We start from the raw sequence: 20067 nt of genomic DNA on the forward strand, positions 1-20067 counted from the left end.
CGTGTTTGTCCGCAAATGACGTCTGAATTATTTCACACTAATACAAAAGAAGAAAAAAAACTAAAAAAGGTAAAAACTACAAAAAAAACTAAAAAGAAAAAAAACTAAAAAAGCTAAAAAACTAAAAAAAACTAAAAAAGGGTAAAAAACTAAAAACTAAAAAAAACTGAAAAAACTAAAAAAAGGCAAAAACTAAAAAAAAACTAAAAACTAATAAAAAAACTAAAAAAGCTAAAAAACTAAAAAAACTAAAAAAACTAAAAAAAGGTAAAAAACAAAAAAAAACTAAAAACTAAAAAAGAAAAAACTAAAAAAAAGGAAAAAACTGAAAAATAAGAGAAAAAGAAAACTAAAAAAATATTAATAAATATAAAAAATATAAATATAAATATAATATAAATTAGCAACCAACAAAGCACCGAGACACAAATGACGACCGGGACACAGGGAGTATAAATGACGACCAGGACATAAGTAAAAAAAAAAAACTAAAAAAACTAAAAAAATGGTAAAAACTACAAAAAAACTAAAAACTAATAAAAAAACTAAAAAATCTAAAAATCTAAATAAACTAAAAAAGAAAAAAAAGAAAAAAGGAAAAAAATAAAGGAGAAAAACAAAACTAAAAAACGAATGTATATACAGACCGGGACACCGGGATACAAATGACGACCGGGACACAGGGAATATAAATGACGACCGGGACACAGGGACACAACTACAATGGGGACGCCGGGGGGCACAGGGGGATATAAATGACGACCGGGACACCGGGACACAAGGAATATAAATGACGCCCGGGACACTCAAAGAGAAATCACAGACTGGAACACCGGGACACAAATGACGACCGGGACACAGGGAATATAAATGACGACCGGGACACAGGGACATAACTACAAAGGGGACGCCGGGGTGCACAGGGGGATATATAAATGACGATGGCGACTCAGGGAATGGTCGATTAGCAATCACCATCAACAAAGCTCAAGGGCAATCATTAGAATCATGAGGTATAGATCTGAATACGGATTGTTTTCCCATGGACCATTATATGTTGCATGTTCAAGAGTCGGTAAACCTGACAATCTATTTATATGCACAGACAATGGGACAGCAAAGAATGTTGTATATTCGCAAGTTTTACGTAGTTAAAAACATATATATATATATATATATATATATATATATATATATATATATATATATATATATATATATATATATATATATATATATATATATATATATATATATATATATATATATATATATATATATATATATATATATATATATATATATATATATATATATATATATATATATATATATATATATATATATATATATCTATCTATATTCACAGGTGGGACATAGGGACACAACTACAATGGCGCGTAACTAATATGGCGCGTAACGACTTACGCGCGCGGGGGGGCTTTGGGGTGGGGGCGCGAAGCGCCCCCACCAACTAGGTGTTGGGGTGGCGCGAAGCGCCACCCCAACAGCTAGTATATATATATATATATATATATATATATATATATATATATATATATATATATATATATATATATATATATATATATGACATTTACAAGTTATGTTTGTACACATAAGCGGTGTAAACATTTCCTTTTTTTCTATATTTATCAGCTTTAACAAGGAGCACTAGGAGGCCGAGCTTCGCTTGGTGAGAGGGATTTTAGGTATAAAGTGACATTCAGTATACCCCGAGCCCCCCCGGAAATATGCACCCCCCACAGCTTGTTTCACACAGGAAAAAAATTTGTGTAATTTTTCTAGATTAAGGTGTTTAACCAAGATACAGAGCGGAAGGTAATTTTCAAACTTCAGGTGGCAATTTTTCTACTCCGATAGTATCCCTGACAAGTTTTAATTAATGCAAGGTTTCTGCCGCAATAGCACCAAAAATTCTTCAGATTTTCTGGGTATTATTTATCAAACAATACCCGATGGGTAAATAAATAATTCTAATTTTATTTTTCGAATACTTTTAAACTGAAGTAAGGATTTAGTTAAATTTAGGAAATTAGTTACATGTGCATAATTAAATAATTTCCAGGGTGAATTTACCACTAAGAAGAATATCCACAGTGGTTGAGGAGGGGGGAAGTCAAATTTCCAGGGGAAACTTTTCTGCAAAGTATTTTCTTTGCATAATACCCGTTTTTTTTTCATCTCCAAAATGGAAAAACACCAAAAAGCACACTTTTGGTTGTCAAATGGTAATTTATGTCTTCCTTATTAAGTCTGATTTAGCAACAGTGAATAATTATATAAGAAAATGTAAATAAATTTACAACTAGCTCTCTATGATGTCCACGTGTCAAGCCCAGACTTTACATTCCAGATATATCACCCAAATTGCGCTTTTAGGGTACCATGTGGCGCTTTATGACGGCTTTATTGAGTTAAATAAAAATAAAAAATCGATAAAATATAAACTATTTTGTTTTACGGTAACATACATCCAGGTGAGGAGTCTAGGCTCTTTTATAGCTTAAGTAACAGAATGTACAATCGTCACAAATAAACAAAAATGTATTGGGAGAAAAGAAGTTTTCTTAAATTTTTTTTACTAAAGAAACAATAAGGCCGACGCTTATCGAAATTTGTGAAGGGCGGGACAAATTTTTCCATGAAAATATAAAAAAAGGGTCGTTTTCAAAATTTTCGCTGGTGTCCCAGTAATTATACTAGCTCAATTTGAGTAATTCGAAGATAGTTTCTAATTTTTTGGGGAAAAAACTGGGGTTTTGAATGAACGAGGAAAAAAAATAAAGAGAAAAGGTAAATATTTCGATTACATCAGCGATAACCAACTTTCACACATCAGGGAATAAGCCAAAACCAATTCAGGAAAATACGAGGAGAAAACAAGGATTTTATTCTATTCTCTACAGTCTTGATTCAGAGTTCACGGTGTGAAGACTCATTTTTGGATTTAACCTCTGCTTTAATTAGCAAAGGATTATAGTCGCTTCCCAGCCTACAGCTAGTATATTGATGATCATTAATTCAGTATACTGAAGGATTAAAATTTGAACAAGCGGATTATTTCAGTTTTGCTACTTGATTGAGAATTCCCTTGGGAACTGTTGATACTGTTACTGATAGCCTGTATTATAGGCTATCCGCCCGGTACAGGCCCTGTACCGGTCGGATCTGCCTTTCTTTCGATACAGGTTATTAGCTATTATGAATTAGCAGGAAGACAATTTAAGTGGTTATAAGTGGCTCAAAGTAAGAACACGGGTTCAGGCCAGGAATGTTCTATAGGAAGTATCAGTGTCTTACCCAGCCTATCTAGCCAGTTGGGTTTTGGGTTGAAAATTTTCACTGTTGAATTACACTCTGTGTCCTGTTAGAATCTCTTAAAAATTCTTAAGTTTATTTATCTTAATAACTTAAGATAAATTAATCTAATTTAATTATTTAACTAATTAAATTAATTTAGTTAATTAAAATTAATTTATCTTAATAACTTCTTATCTTAAGTAATCTCTTAAGTTTATCTCTTAAAAATACTTGAATATTGATCTGAATATCAAGTTTTTCAGCCCCGAATGCAAAGAAAGAGCCGGCAGAGGTGCAGCTAAACATAGCAAATACAATCAGTGGCTGCACCCCAAATGGCTGATATTACACTGCAACAATGGTTAATAACGCGACTTGGCGCTGTTTGACCTGTTGCACCTATTATCCCAGCTCTCCTCACGCTCAATCGCCAGATATCCCAGTTAAAACAAGCCTCTGCATACCCTTACCACCAGACTTCACTCAAGAGATTCCAAGTCTTACCCAATCTCCATCCTTAGTGAAATCTACCTAAGGCAAGGATTCTAAGAAATTAGAGGCATTTCACCTATGTAAAATTAAGGAGCAAGAGAAAATTAGTAAACTTTGCTCACCAATCAGTCTTTATTTCCCTGTAATTAATGAGGCTAACTTGCTGAATAGAACTTACACACCTAAAGAAGTTCCTATTTCTCGCTTTATGCTACCGACAAACGACTCAAACTGAAACACGGAATAAAATACCCTCCTTTACTGAACCATAATCGAACAAAAACTGGCCCCCTAGTAAAGTTTACGAGCTTCATCAGATTAATAACCAATTAAACTGGCGGAATGCTGAAATTCAGCTTCTGGTTGAAAGCTAAAAAGCATTGGCGAACCTACCAATACAGTGATGTATGGTCTTAATATAGAAATTAAATAAAAGAAAAAACAAGTTTTTTAACTGCAAATAAGGAGCGACATTAAAACTTAAAACGAACAAAATTTGTTTTGTATATGAAAAAGGTTTTCCTCTCCTCAACGCATCGCTCTTTACGCTAAAGTTAAACTCTTTGTCACAATTCTACTTCTTAAAACAATAAACAACTTTAGCGTAATAACGGAATATCCCAAATTTCTTTGAATCCAATCTAATCTGCATTAAGTTTTAATCCCTTAATTTTGATAACTGTGAAGCATAAAAAACTCAAGGTCCAATTATAAAGAACAGTTCTTAAATGACAAAAGTATCAGAATTTCAAGGGAAAGGAACAGACCCTGACGCACTTAACATTTTTAGTGCAACATACGTTTCAGCATTCTTTTTTTTTACAGTTAACTATAGCAGAATATGTTATTCTGTGCAATTCTAAACCATTTAGGGATAGAGCCCCCTCCAACCACTTAGTGGCGTTGGCCAGAGGCCAGCAGCGGTCTGAGGGACCCTGAAAAAGAGGAAGACTGAAAATTACACTTCGTGCGACTTACCGGCGAGACCTGAAATATATCCATAAGATATTCCAGCCCTAGTAGTGGGGAGTCTATGCAGTACCATTTATGAGAGATAACTAGCAGCTCTTATTGAATGTACCAAATGCCTCTGGTGGCATTGCAGGCACTAACGCATAATGCGAGCTTTATCAAACAGTTCGTGGTAACGAACTGTAGTAAGGAGCGACCCGGCTCAATAGTAACCAAAACTCTAAAAAATGGAATTTTGATACCAATAGCTACATCAAAAGAATCGCATTTTAATGCTGGTTTTAAATATATAAGTTTCATCAAGTTTAGTCTTACCCATCAAAATTAGTCTTACCCATGCGTTAGTATATGAAAGAGGCTGCTTCCTCATCAACGTCCCGCTCTTTACGCTAAAGTTTTTTACTGTTTTAGAAAGAAGAATTGAGAGAAAGAGTCAAACTTTAGCGTAAAGAGCGGGGCGTTGATGAGGAAGCAGCCTCTTTCATATACGAAGTAATTTCTGTGCGTTTTAAGTTTTGATGTCACTCCTTACTTTCATTTGAAAAAACTTGTTTTTTTTTATTTAGTCAATCCAAGAAGATAATTAAACGTCAAAAGACCTACCAAAGGGACCTGAAATACATCCACAGTATAGCCCTGCCCTAGTGATACGTTGTCTATGCAGCACCATGTATGACAGATGCCTAACAGCTCTTATTGGATTTACTGAATGCCTCTGGTGGCATTGCAGTCACGAAAGCCAAATGAGAGCTATATCAATCCAAGGGGACAATTAAACTTCGTCACATCTGCCAGAGGGACCTGACATACATCCACAGTATAGCCTAGCCCTACTGGTACGTCGTCTACGCAGCACCACGTATGAGAGATGACTAGTGGCTGTTATTGGATGTACTGAAAGCCTCTGGTGGCATTGCAGTCACTAACGCCTAGTGCGAGCTATATCAATCCAAGAGGACAATCAAACTTCGTCAGACCTACCAGAGGGACCTCAAATACATCCACAGGATAGTCCAGCCCTAGTGGTACTTTGTCTATGCAGCACAATGTATGAGAGACGACTAGCGGCCGTTATTGGATGTACTGAATGCCTCGGGTGGCATTGCAGTCACTAACGCCTAGTGCGAGCTATATCAATCCAAGAGGACAATTAAACTTCGTCAGACCTACTAAAGGGACCTCAAATACATCCACAGGATAGTCAAGCCCTAGTGGTACGTTGTCTATGAAGCACAATGTATGAGACACGACTAGCGGCTGTTACTGGATATACTGAATGCCTCTGGTGGCATTGCAGTCACTAACACCTAGTGCGAGCTATATCAATCCAAGAGGACAATTAAACTTCGTCAGACCTACCAGAGGGACCTCAAATACATCCACAGGATAGTCCAGCCCTAGTGGTACGTTGTCTATGCAGCACAATGTATGAGAGACGACTAGTGGCTGTTACTGGATGTACTGAATGCCTCTGGTGGCATTGCAGTCACTAACGCCTAGTGCGAGCTATATCAATCCAAGAGGACAATTAAACTTCGTCAGACCTACCAGAGGGACCTCAAATACATCCACAGGATAGTCCAGCCCTAGTGGTACGTTGTCTATGCAGCACAATGTATGAGAGACGACTAGCGGCTGTTACTGGATGTACTGAATGCCTCTGGTGGCATTGCAGTGACTAACGCCTAGTGCGAGCTATATCAATCCAAGAGGACTATTAAACTTCGTCAGACCTACCAGAGGGACCTCAAATACATCCACAGGATAGTCCAGCCCTAGTGGTACGTTGTCTATGCAGCACCATGTATGAGAGACGACTAGCGGCTGTTACTGGATGTACTGAATGTCTCTGGTGGCATTGCAGTCACTAACGCCTAGTGCGAGCTATATCAATCTAAGAGGACAATTAAACTTCTTCAGAGCTACCAGAGGGACCTCAAATGCATCCACAGGATAGTCCAGCCTTAGTGGTACGTTGTCTATGCAGCAAAATGTATGAGAGACGACTAGCGGCTGTTACTGGATGTACTGAATGCCTCTGGTGGCATTGCGGGCACTAACGCCAAATGCTAGATATATCAATCCAAGAAGACAATTAAACTTCAACCGACCTACCAGAGGGACCTCAAATGCATCCACAGGATAGTCCAGCCTTAGTGGTACGTTGTCTATGCAGCAAAATGTATGAGAGACGACTAGCGGCTGTTACTGGATGTACTGAATCCCTCTGGTGGCATTGCAGGCACTAAAGCCTAATGCAAGATATATCAATCCAAGAGGACAATTAAACTTCGTAAGACCTACCAGAGGGATCTGAAATACATCCACAGCATAGCCCAGCCCTAGTGGTAGGATGTCTATGCAGCACCATATATGAGATATAACTAGTGGCTGTTCTTAGATTTACTGAATGCTCTGGTGGCATTGCAGTCACTAACGCCTAGTGCGAGCTATATCAATCCAAGAGACAATTAAAATTCGTCAGCCCTACCAGAGAGACTTGAAATACACTCACAGGATAGTCCGGCCCTAGTGGTAGGGCATCTATTTAGCATCATGTATGAGAGATGACCAGCAGCTCTTATTGAGTGTACTGAATATCTCTGGTGGCACTGCAGGCACTAACGCCTAATGCGATTAATATTAATCCAAGATCAGAGTCAAACTTCCTCTGACCTGTCGGCAGGACTGATTTATATATATAGGATATTCCAGCCCCAGTAGTAGGGCGTTTTTGCATCTCCGTGTATGAGAGATGACTAGCAGCTCTTTTTGGATGTACTGGATGCCTTTGGTGTAACTGGAGGTTCTAATACCTAATGTAAGTAAGCTGTATCAAATTGAAATGCTTATGATAATTTTTCACGAATTGGAAGTAGGAATTTGATTGGATTCTATTTAAAAGTTTCCCAGGAGAACTTTAAAGAAGATGATATTACTCTTGCGAAAGAGGAAAGACAAACTAATATCAGAATTAAGCCGATTCCCATTGTTTTTCTATGGTTTGAAACTGGTTGAGAAACTGTCAAATTAATTTAGTTCTATGATATCAGCAGGAATGTCAAGCGAAGAAAAATTATGTTAAAATGAACCATAAGTTTCAGAAAACTATAAAATGCAATCAATCATCTTAATAAACTAAATATCGCTTACTATTTCAAAAATCTCAAGCCTGGTAAAGCGTTGTTCTGCTGACATGAAGGAAAAATATTTTTGTTCCACTTTAGGGTTATTTGAGTAGAATTGGACGACCTGATTTGTTTGTTAATTAGAAATGCAAGATAAATTATATTTCTGATCTTTATAATATAATAGACGCTTATCTCAAGTAATAAATCAATTTTTTATAAAGCTTATGTCAATTATTTTATTTTTTGAGATGATTTGTATGTTTTTTTTTGGGCGGGTAGGAGCGGAAAAAATAAAGATTGAAACCAAAAATGGTTAGAAAATATCATCTTTTAAAAATAGCAAAAGTAGAGCAAGACAGAATATTAAAAGCAAGCAAATAAATAAAGCATCAATAAGAAACAAAGTAAAACTGTATTAATTCCTTCTGATAGTAGTAATATTTTAAGTTAAATAGGTTCGAATATAATTTAAAAAATCTTTATTTTAGTCGGAGTTTAAAAATTTCTCAATTTCTACTTCCTTTTGAAACTAATGATTATTGCAATGTTGATTTATATGTTTAATTATCTTTGTACGCATTTTTTCTTATTTATTATTTATCTTCTTTGTAGTTTTAACATTTATGTTATATTCTAGCTCATCACGATACTAAAAACCGTTAGTCTGTTTAACTATATGTTCAAATATAGTTTAAACTGCTTTATTACTATCAGGACATAAAATGTTTATTATTCTTCAGTTCTTTATGATACCGACAATTGCTATATGATCAATTATAATTGTATGTACTTTAATTTTGTCATATTTTAAAACTTATATTTTCTAACTCTTCACGATACTAAAAATTATTATAGTGTGTTCAACTATATGTTCAATCATAGTTGGACTTGCTTTATTATTATCGAAACATAAAAAGTTTATTATTCTTCAGCTCTTTATGATACTAACGATAGCTATACGATCATTTATAATTAACTATAGTTGAACTTACTTTATTATTATAATCGACATGTAAAAAGTTGTTTATTCTGCAATTGCATGCATTTTAATTTGTCATATTTTAAATTTTACATCTAACTCCTCACGATACTAAAAATCATTAGAGTGTTCGACTATATGTTCAACTATAATTGAATTTGCTTTATTATTATCGGCATATAAAGTTTATCATTCTTTAGCTCTTTATGATACTAACAATTACTAAATGCTTAAATATATGTGCAATTATAGTCGAACGTACTTTACCTTAATTACAATGTAGTGTTTTAATATGGAAGGAACAACTCTACATACAAATTTACATAGAGGTCAACTTACCCTACATACAACATACAACTGCTTACATACAACTTACCTCAGAGGTTGACCATGTTTGCCGGCTACTTTGATCCTTTCCAAGATGTCAGTAATTGACAAACCATAGTCATCATACAGTTTTCCTCTCGAGTGTATTTCATATAAAATCATGGCGAAGCTATATACATCCCCTGGCTGTGTGCCGGAGCGATTTCGCGACAAATTTCTAAGGAGTTCTGGAGCACGATAAAGTTCACCTTAAAAATGAACATAAAGTATATATAAGGTATGTAAAAGGACATTTAAAAGCATGTGAAAGGGTATACAAAATCTTATTGAGTCTACCATGGAGTAAGCAATTGCTTTACGATGAAACTATCTTTAACTTTATGATTAATTTTAAAAACTTTTTCTACAAAAAAAGTTTTTCAATGAAAAGTAAAGAGCTACATAAATTGAAGATGAGTAGAAAAAAGTGAAAAAAAATTTTCAAGCCTAAATCTTCATAAATGACCATCGATAAATAAATCAAACACAAAACTAACAGAACTACAATAAATAACTGAACCTTCGTTTCGATTATTTGAATTACATATGGAATTACGGAATCTTTTAGTTGTTCAGAATTACAATATATATATCGATTCAAACTCAAAACGAGCAGAAACTAAGAGGAGTAGGGCTGACACCCCCTCCACATTCTAAAAACCAGAACATAATTTGCAATTTGTCATTATGAAAGACATGTCACCGAATCTTTTGCTTCTTTTAGTTGTTCAGGTGGGAGGACAAAAACTTCTTCTTTTGCCTCGGCTTGCCTTTTGCATTATGAAAAACATATTGCCAAAGGTTTGGTTCTTTTCCCGATCTTATAGGACCGTAGGACCATTACTTCAATACAATCTCATCCAGGAAAAAAAAAACAACAACAGAAAAAAATAAACACGCATCCGTAATATGTCTTCTGGCAAAAATAGCAAAATTTCACGTTTTCAAACAGTTCGCGGTAACGAACTGTAGTAAGGAGCGACCCGGCTCAATAGTAAACAAAATTCTAAAAAATGGAATTTTTATACTAATAGTCCCATTAAAAGAATAGCATTTTTACACTGGTTCTAAATATATAAATTTTATCAAGTTTAATTTTACCCATCAAAAGTCATGAGCCTAAGAAAATTTGCCTTTCTTTAGAAAATAGGTGGAAACACCTGCAAAAAGTTATAGAATCTTAACCAAAATCACACCATCAGATTCAGGGTATCAGAAAACCATACTGTAGAAGTTTCAAGCTCCTATGTACAAAAATGTGAAATTCTGTATTTTTTTCCAAAGACAGATCACGGATGCGTGTTTAGTAAATTTTCTTTTCCAGGGATGATCGTATCTACATAGTGGTCCTAGAGTGTCATGAGAGGGCTCATTATAAGGGAAAAGTTCTAGTGCCCTTTTTAAGTGAACCATAAAATTGGAAGGCACGTAGGCCCCCTTCCACGCTTATTTTTCCCCAAAGTCATCGGGTCAAAATTTTGAGATTGCCATTTTGTTCAGCATAATCGAAAATTCTAATAATTATGTCTTTTGAGACGACTTAATCCCCACAGTCCTCGGGGGAGGGGCTACCAGTTACAAACTTTAACCATTGTTTAGATATCGTAATGGTTATTGGGGAAGTGTACAGACGTTTTCAGGGGGAATTTTTCACGTTAAGGGGAGGGGGTCGAGTGAGGGGCATAAGTGGGAGGATCTGTCCATGGAGGATTTAATCATAAGGGAAGAAAATTTTCAAGAAGGGGGCGCGGGATTTTCTAGAGTTATTAAAAAAATGAGACAAAAAAGTTTTTCAGCTGGAAGTAAGGAGCAGCATTAGAACCTAAAATGAACAGAAATTATAATGTATATAAGGGGGTCCGTCTCCCCCGCAATACCTCACTCTTTACGCTAAATTACTTTTTAGTTATTTCAAGTATTTATTCTATGGCTTTTGTGATTCAGGGTTCATTCTTAAGGAACTGGGACAAAATTCAAGCTTTAGTGTAAAGAGATAGGCATTGAAGAGGGGGCAAACCCCTCAGTTAAACAATAAAAATATAAAAATATTGAAGTTCGTTATGTAAGTTAATTCATAAGTTATGTATATTTATTACTAATAAAAATGTTCTGAAAAAAAATAAAACGTTCTAGTTGCCTTTATTAGTAACTAAAAATTGGAGTGCAACTAGTCCTTCTCCCCACCCCCCTTTTTTTTTATCTAAATCGTCCAATCAAAACTATGAGAAAGCCATTTAGCCGAAAAAAATAATATGTCAATTTTGTTTTAATTATACATGTGCGGTGAGCCTAAATAAAACATACATTAATTAAAAAAACCTTCAGAAATTATATAAAAAAACAAGTTTGTTTAAGTACAAGTAAGGAGTGACATCAAAACCTAAAACGAACGTAATTATTCCATATATGAAAGCGATTGTCCCCTCCTCAACGCCTCCCTGTTTACGCTATAGTTTTTATTGTTTTAAAAGGTAAAGTTGTGAGAAACTTTTTATCGGTCGATTTTGAAAAAAGAGGGGGCGGGGGAGGGGGCCTAGTTGCACTCCAATTTTTTTGGTTATTTAAAAGGCCACTAGAACTTTTAATTTTATTTACGAACGTTTTTATTAGTAATAAATATACGTAACTTACGAATTAACTTACGTAACAAACTTCTACATTCGTATATTATTATTACTTTGACGAGGAGGGTTCTAATCCTCTTCAATACCTCGCTCTTTTTAGTGAAGTTCGAATTTAGTGAAGCCCTGATTCACAAAGGCCGTTTGATTAGAAAAAATAGCTCTTTTGAAATTATTAAAAATACTTTAGCGTAAAGAGCGAGGCGTTGAGGAGGGGAAAATCCCTTTCATATATGGAATAATTTCTGTTCGTTTTAAGTTTTAATGGAAAAAACTCGTTTTTTTTTAATTACAGATGGGAGCTTGAAACTTCTATATTAGTGTTCTCTGATGTTCTAAATCTGATGGTGTGATTTTCATTCAGATTCCTTAGATTTTAGGGAGTATTCCCCCCTTTTAAAATCGGGTAAATTTTCTCAAGCCCGTAACATTTGATGCTAACACTAAACCTTATGAATCTTATATATCTAAAACCAGCAGGATAAATTTGATTCTTTTGCTGTATCTATTGATGCTAAAATTCCGTTTTTCCGAGTTTTGGTTCCTATTGAGCCGAGTCATTCCATACTTATAGTTCGTTACCACTAACTGTTTGACTGTGGTCGTTGCTATACATATATTAAATAAAAAAAACAAGTTTTTTTAAATGAAAGTAAGGAGCAACATTAAAACTTAAAACGAACAGAAATTACTCCGTATATGAAAGGGACTTTTCCTCCTCAACGCCTCGCTCTTTACGCTATAGTTTGACTCTTTCTCTTAACTCTATTTTTAAAACAATGAGAAACTTTAGCGTAAAGAGCGGGGCGTTGACGGGGAAAAGTCCCTTTCATATACGGAGTAATTTCTCTTCGTTTCAAGTTTTAATGTTGCTCCTTACTTTCATTTAAAAAAAAACTTGTTTTTTTATTTAATTTCTGGAAGTTTTTGAATTAATGCATGTTATGATCTTGGCTCTCCGCACAAAAATAATTAAAACGAAATTTGCATATTAATTAATTGCAATTAATCGGAAGATTTTGAGAAAAAAGGAGCGAGGGAGGAGGTCTAGTTGCCCTCCAATTTTTTGATTACTTAAAAAACAGCTAGAACTTTTAATTTTTTTACAAACGCTTTCATTGGTAAAAAATATATATCACTTACTAATTAATTTACGTAACGAACTTCTATATTCGTATGTTTTTGTTGCGTGTATGAGGGGGTTCAACCCTCGTTGATACCTCGCTCTTTACCCTAAAGCTTAAATTGTGTCCCAATTCCTTAAGAATGAGCTCTGAATCACAAAGGCCGTAGAATAAATAGTTGAAATTACTAAAAATACTTTAGCGTAAAGAGTGAGGTATAACGAGGAGGTAAGCCCCTCATATGCGTAATAACTTTTGTTCGTTTTAAGTTTTAATGCTGCTCCTTACTTTCAGTAGAAAAAACTTTTCACATTTCTTTTTTCATTGTTTTTTCAAATAATGCTAGAAAATCCTGCGCCCCCTTCAATGGAATTATCTTCCCCCATGACAAGTTTCCCCATGGAAATATCCTCCCACGTAAACCCCCTCAAATCTCCCCCCTAAACAAAAAAAATCCCCCTGAAAACATCTGTACACTTCCCAGTAACCATTACTATATGTAAACACAGGTCAAATTTTGTAACTTGCAGACCCTCCCACGGGGACTGCGGGGGAGTAAGTCGTCCCTAAAGACATAGTTATTAGGTTTTTTGACTATGATGAATAAAATGGCTATCGCAGAACTTTGATCCGGTGACTTTGGGAAAATAATTACCGTTGGAGGGGGCCTAGGTGCCCTCCAATTTTTTTGGTCACTTAAAAAGAGAACTAGAACTTTTAATTTCCGTTAGAATGAGCCCTCTTGCGACATTCTAAGAACACTCAGTTGATACGATCACCCCTGGGAAACAAATAACAAAAAAAAAAAAAAAATAAACACGCTTCCGTGATCTGTCTTCTGGCAAAAAAAAATGCGAAATTCCAAATTTTTTTAGATAGGAGCTTCAAACTTCTACAATAAGATTCTCTGATATGCAGAATCTGATGGTGCGATTTTTGTTAAGATTGTATGACTTTTAGAGGGTGTTTCCCCCTATTTTCTAAAATGAGGCAAATTTTCTCAGGCTCGTAACTTTTGATGGGTATTACTGATCTTGATGAAACTTATATATTCAAAATAAGCATTAAAATGCGGTTCTTTTGATGTAACTATTGGTATCAAAATTCCTTTTTTTAGAGTTTTGGTTACTATTGAGCCGGGTCGCTCCTTACTACAGTTCGTTACCACGAACTGTTTGATATTTTTTTTTATCGATTTACATAACATTCTTGTGAATTCGGTTTCTCTCAGAAGCACGATCATAACCTTAAACGAATCTTTAAATAGTACGGTAAATAATTAATGAATACACAATAGTATAACTATAATAATCTTAATGCAATGATAATTTAATAATACTATTACAATAGATAATAATGTTCTATAAATATTATTAGAATATGAATATAGAAACAAAATTAATAAATTAGCATGTAAATAAATGAAAAATTACAATTCATGATTTTAAAGTAAGAAGTAAACATTTTGTTAAGTTAGTGTTCATTTATTAACGTCCAGCATTTGGGCCTGTTTACCCCTTTACCAGAACTGCACTGAGAAGCTGTCTTCACTGCAGTTAAGGGTCGGAATCTGCTCATGGTGTGTCTCTATACATAGAAATTATCTTACATCTAGAGAACGAATCATTGTTTAAAATTGAGGGTACAAAAGAAACTTTTAAAACGCATAAAGTGGTACAAAAAAACGCATAAAGGGATACAAAAAAACGCATAAAAGGGTTCGAAAGAAACTTTTAAGAAAGCATCAAAAATGTAAAATTCATGTCTACTCCCTTAAGATTTCTGGGTATATTTCTGGTCCACGCTGTTATTATGAAAGTACAGGATAACATTAAACTCCAAAATGAACAGAATTTATTCGGTAGAATATGGGGATTGCCCCTGCCTTATCCACACCTCCACCTCAAGGTCAAACAAACTTCGAAGTGTACTCATTAGATCAGAAATTGAGAGTTGTAGTCCTTTTTTTTTAAGTCCAAAGGGATTGGAGACCCGCCAGCTGCGTATGGGTGATATTTTCCGGGGACGAGGGTATTTTCCGTGTATATTCCGTGGGGGGCAATTTTTCGTGGGATGCATTTTCCAGGGGGTAAACATCGGCCACCGAAAAAGGACAAGGAAAGATAAAAGAAACCGCAAATATCTTTAGATGCGTCAAACAAGGCATGCTCAATGCCGATAAAAACCAAAAAAAGAATAGAAACGTCCAACAATAAAAAAAAGAAATTGCAACTAATCAAGTGAAGAAGAGAAGGGGAAAATCGGAATTGCTCGTCAATAAAACTAAAAGTAATTAAAATCTAGCGTGCATTAGGCTGAACTCTTTTACCTGGATGAGGTTGGAGTAGCTTAAATACATTTGTGTTTATTTGTACGGGAGGGGGAGGGGGGTCAATTATGATTTGTTTTTAAATATTGCTTCTAGTTTTCTTATATCTTTTTGTGCTATTATTGATGTTCTATTCTTGCGGTTTCATGTTGCTTTCGTTTTTATTCTTTTGTTGTACTAGTATAAATGAATAAATAAATCATAAAACGAGTTGAGCTAAAATTGAATATACAAATCCATCTTAAAAGTAACTAAAATGTTTTACTATTGTGGCATAAATGAAACCCAGCACGAACAGAAACTAAACAAACAATCATAGCAAACACAAATACAACATGTACTAACATAAATGAATAAATAAACCTTTAAACGAATAAAACTTTAATTAAATATTCTACTCAATATTGAAACGAACACAAATAATATCAAAGAAGACTATGGATACTGCTTCCTTCCTTAACTGTAGAAGTTCAAAACCTACTGCGTGAGAGATCTTACCATGGAGGAATATGTCATGGGGGAAGAGGATTTCCATGAAGGAAGCGCAGGATTTTCTAGCATTATTTATAAAAACAATGAGAAAATAAATAAGAAAAAAATTTTTCAAGTGAAAATAAGGAGCAGCATTAAAACTTAAAAAAACAGAAATTATTACGCATACAGGGTCCACCTCCTCACAATACCTCGCTCTTTGCGCTGCTAAAGTATTTTTAATAATTTCAACTATCTATTCTACGGCCTTTGTGATTCAGGAGTCATTCTTAAGGAATTGGGACAAATTTAAGCTTTAGTGTAAAGAGCGAGGTATTGACGAGGGGGGAACCCCTTCATATACGCAATAAAAACATACAAATATAGAAGTTCGTTACGTAAGTTAATTCGTAAGGTATGTATACTTTTTAATAATAAAAACGTTTGTGAAAAATTAAAAGTTTTAGTTGCATTTTTAAGTAGCCAAAAGATTGGAGGGCAACTGGGCCTCCTTCCTCGCTCCCTTTTTTTCAAAATCGTCCGATCAAAACTTTGAGAAAGCCATTTAGCTTTGAGAAAAAAAAAATTAATGTACAAATTTTGTTTCAATTATTCATGTGCAAAGAGGCAAAATCATAACACGTATTGTTTCAAAAACGTTCAGAAATTAAATAAAAATATTTTCTAACTGAAAGTAAACAGTGACATTAAAACTTAGAACGAACAAAAATCAATATGTTTATGAAAGGGGCTTTTCCTCCTCAACGCCCCGCTCTTTACGCTAAAGTGTTTTACTGTTTTAAAAAGTAGAGTTAAGAGAAAGAGTCAAACTTTAGCGTAAAGAGCTGGACGTTGAGGAGGAAAAGCCCCTTTCATATACGGAGTAATTTCTGTTCGTTTTAAGTTTTAATGTCGCTCCTTACTTTCATTTTATAAAAAAATTGTTTTTTTTTGTTTAATTAGCTATTATAAATTAGCAGGAAGACGTTAAAGTTATTTTTTTTTAAAGTGGAGTTGAGAAACAGAGTCAAACTTTAGCGTAAAGAGCGGGGTGTTGAGGAGGGAACAGTCTCTTTCATATACGGATTAATTTCTGTTGTTTTAAGTTTAATGTCGCTCCTTACTTACAGTTAAAAAATCTTGCTTTTTTTATTTAATCTCGCATAAAAACGATCTAGATAGGTCAGAAGTCCAAGAAAATTCGTTCTTTTTCATCAGATAAGCATTTTCTTTTATGATGTCATGCATGCGTAGATTGTTGAGTTTCTAACGCATCGGTTATTTATATAATGTAATGTCTGATGGAAGGCCCAAAAAAACGAAAATTTACAGTTGTAGTTACTATAAGTCATGATTCTTTGGAACCAACACCTGAACTATCTTATTACAAACGTAGTAAGATGTGAAAACCGATAACCTGGACCATCAATAGTGACAACACCAATACTAATATATGATACTAATATAAATGAATAAATGAATCTTAAAACGAGTAAAACTTAAATCAAACTGTTCGTGGTAACGAACTGTAGTAAGGAGCGACCCGGCTCAATAGTAAACGAAACTCTAAAAAACGGAATTTTGATGCTAAAGTATACATCAAAAGAATCAGATTTTCATGCTGATTTTAAATATACAAGTTTCATCAAAATTTAGTCTTTGTCATCACAAGTTACGAGCCTGAAAAAATTTGCCTTATTTTAGAAAATAGGGGAAAATACCCCTTAAAATCACACCATCGCATTCGGCGTATCAGAGAACCCTATAGCAAAGTTTTCAAGCTCCTATCTACGAAATTCAAACGTTGAATTTCGTATTTTTTGCCAGAAGCCAAATCACGGGTGCGTGTTTATTTGTTTGTTTGCTTTTTTCTTTTCCCCAGGGGTCATCGTATCGACCAAGTGGTCCTAGAATGTCGCAAGAGGGCTCATTCTAATGGAAATGAAAAGTTCTAGTGCCCTTTTTAAGTGACCAAAAAAATTGGAGGGCACCTAGGCCCCCTCCCACGCTCATTTTTCTCCAAAATCAACAGATCAAAATTTTGAGATAGTCATTTTGTTTTGCATAGTCAAAAACCATAATAACTATGTCTTTGGGAATGACTTACTCCCCCACAGTCCCTTGGGGAGGAGCTGCAAGTTACAAACTTTGACCAGTGTTTACATATAATAATGGTTATTGGGAAGTGTAGAGTCGTTTTCAGGGGATTTTTTTTGTTTTGGTGGTGGGGTTGAGGGGAGGGGGCTATGTGGGAGGATCTTTCCTTGGAGAGATATGTCATGGATGAACATAAATTCAATGAAAAGGGCACAGTATTTTCTAAAATTACTATAAAAAAACAATGAAAAAATAAACAATGAAAAATCCTGTCATTTGCGCTGCAAATGACAGGATATTAGGGGTTGGCTTTAATGCTAGGGGGTGAGCAGGGCTAGCTGTGCACAACCTTCCCGTGGTGGCCCTGTTTTCACAAATCTTAGTGTAAAAATAAAATAAAATCTAAACCTTATTGCCATTATAACCTTTAGTTTTCTATTGTCTGAAACTTAGTAACAGGAAAAAATAATTCAAAAACTAAAATAATTTTACACAAAAGATAATAATTCACAAGCAGTGCATAGAGCTATTATCACATTTGCTCTACAAACGGGAGGATATTGGGGGGTTGGTTTTAATGCTAAGAGGTAAGTGGGGCTTCCCGTGGTGGCCGTATTTTCACTAACCTTATTACAAGACTAAAAAAAAACAATAAAACATTGAAACCTTATTGCCTTTATGACCTTTAGTTTTCTATTGTCTGAAACTTAGTTACAGGAAAAAATAATTCAAAAACTAAAATAATTTTTCACAAGAGATAATAATTCACAAGTAGTGTATAGAGCTATTATCACATTTGCTCTACAAACGGGAGGATATTGGGGGGTTGGTTTTAACGCTAAGAGGTAAGTGGGGCTTCCCGTGGTGGCCGTATTTTCACTAATCTTATTACAAGACTAAAAAAAAACAATAAAACATTGAAACCTTATTGCCTTTATGACCTTTAGTTTTCTATTGTCTGAAACTTAGTAACAGGAAAAAATAATTCAAAAACTAAAATAATTTTACACAAGAGATAATAATTCACAAGCAGTGTATAGAGCTATTATCACATTTGCTCTACAAACGGGAGGATATTGGGGGGTTGGTTTTAATGCAAAGAGGTAAGTGGGGCTTCCGGTGGTGGCCGTATTTTCACTAATCTTATTACAAGACTAAAAAAAAACAATAAAACATTGAAACCTTATTGCCTTTATGACCTTTAGTTATCTATTGTCTAAAATTTAGCAACAGAAACCAATATATTTTTGACAAACTAAAATAACTTTACACAAGAGATAACCATTTACAATCAGTAGGCTATATAGAGCTATCCACCCACTTGCGCTGCAAATGAGAGGATGTTAGGGGATTGGATTCAATGCTAGGGGGTGTGTCATTTGAGCTCCCTCCAAAGTTTATACGGCAACCTCTTTTATTAAAAGCATATATACCCCCACAGCATAAATTAGAGCCCTTCCACTAGGCTTGGGGGTAGGGGGGCTATTTACCTTCCGATTTCTTATTACTCTGAAAAGGGACACTAGAACTCTTCATTTCCAATTGAATAGCCCCCCTTGAAGTTTGTACGACGACCCATTTCATATAAAGTGCCTATGGTTAAAAAATAATAATAACATTGGAGCCGTATGGCCTTTAGTATAGGCAACACTATAGCGTTGCCTTTGATTATTGTTTTTTTGTTCGGAGAGAGCTCATCCGAACAGAAATCAAAGTTCTAGTGCCCTTTCTAAGTGACCAAAGAGATTTGAGGGAAACTAACCCACTCTCTAGTTCATTTTTTTTTACCAATAGACATACAACAATAATTTTAAGATAGTCATCTGATTCATTAAAGCTGGAAACGTCCAATAACTATGTTTTTGGTGATAACATGACCCCCAAGCCTTTGGGCAAAGGGCTGTAAAACTATATGTATGTTCACATATAGTTTTGGTTATTGGGAAATATACGAATATTTTGGCTAGTTCTCCGTGGGGAGGAAAGCATACGGGGTAAATTTTGCACGGGGGGGGGGGGGGGGATTCCGGGCATTGTTTGAAAAATAATAAGAAATTAAATTAAAAAAAAGTTATTTCTGAAAGTAAGGAGTGAAGTGAAAACTTAAATCGAACATAAATTATTCCGTATTGGCTGCCCCTTCTTCAACCCTTGCTGTTTA

The 20067-nt window shown here is 34.8% G+C and overlaps 1 protein-coding gene across 1 annotated transcript in view; it reads right to left on the minus strand.

Moving 5' to 3' along the window:
* The window catches only part of LOC136040059 (guanylate cyclase 32E-like), a 283260-nt gene that overhangs the window by 43255 nt on the left and 219938 nt on the right, over positions 1 to 20067 (minus strand). Inside the window, exon 15 of the mRNA XM_065724125.1 lies at positions 9275 to 9473. Within this exon, the coding sequence (XP_065580197.1) occupies positions 9275 to 9473 (199 nt within the window). The remainder of the gene's footprint in view (positions 1 to 9274; positions 9474 to 20067) is intronic.

Source organism: Artemia franciscana, chromosome 20 (assembly GCF_032884065.1).
Source record: "Artemia franciscana chromosome 20, ASM3288406v1, whole genome shotgun sequence".
Taxonomy (NCBI): Eukaryota; Metazoa; Arthropoda; class Branchiopoda; order Anostraca; family Artemiidae; genus Artemia; species Artemia franciscana.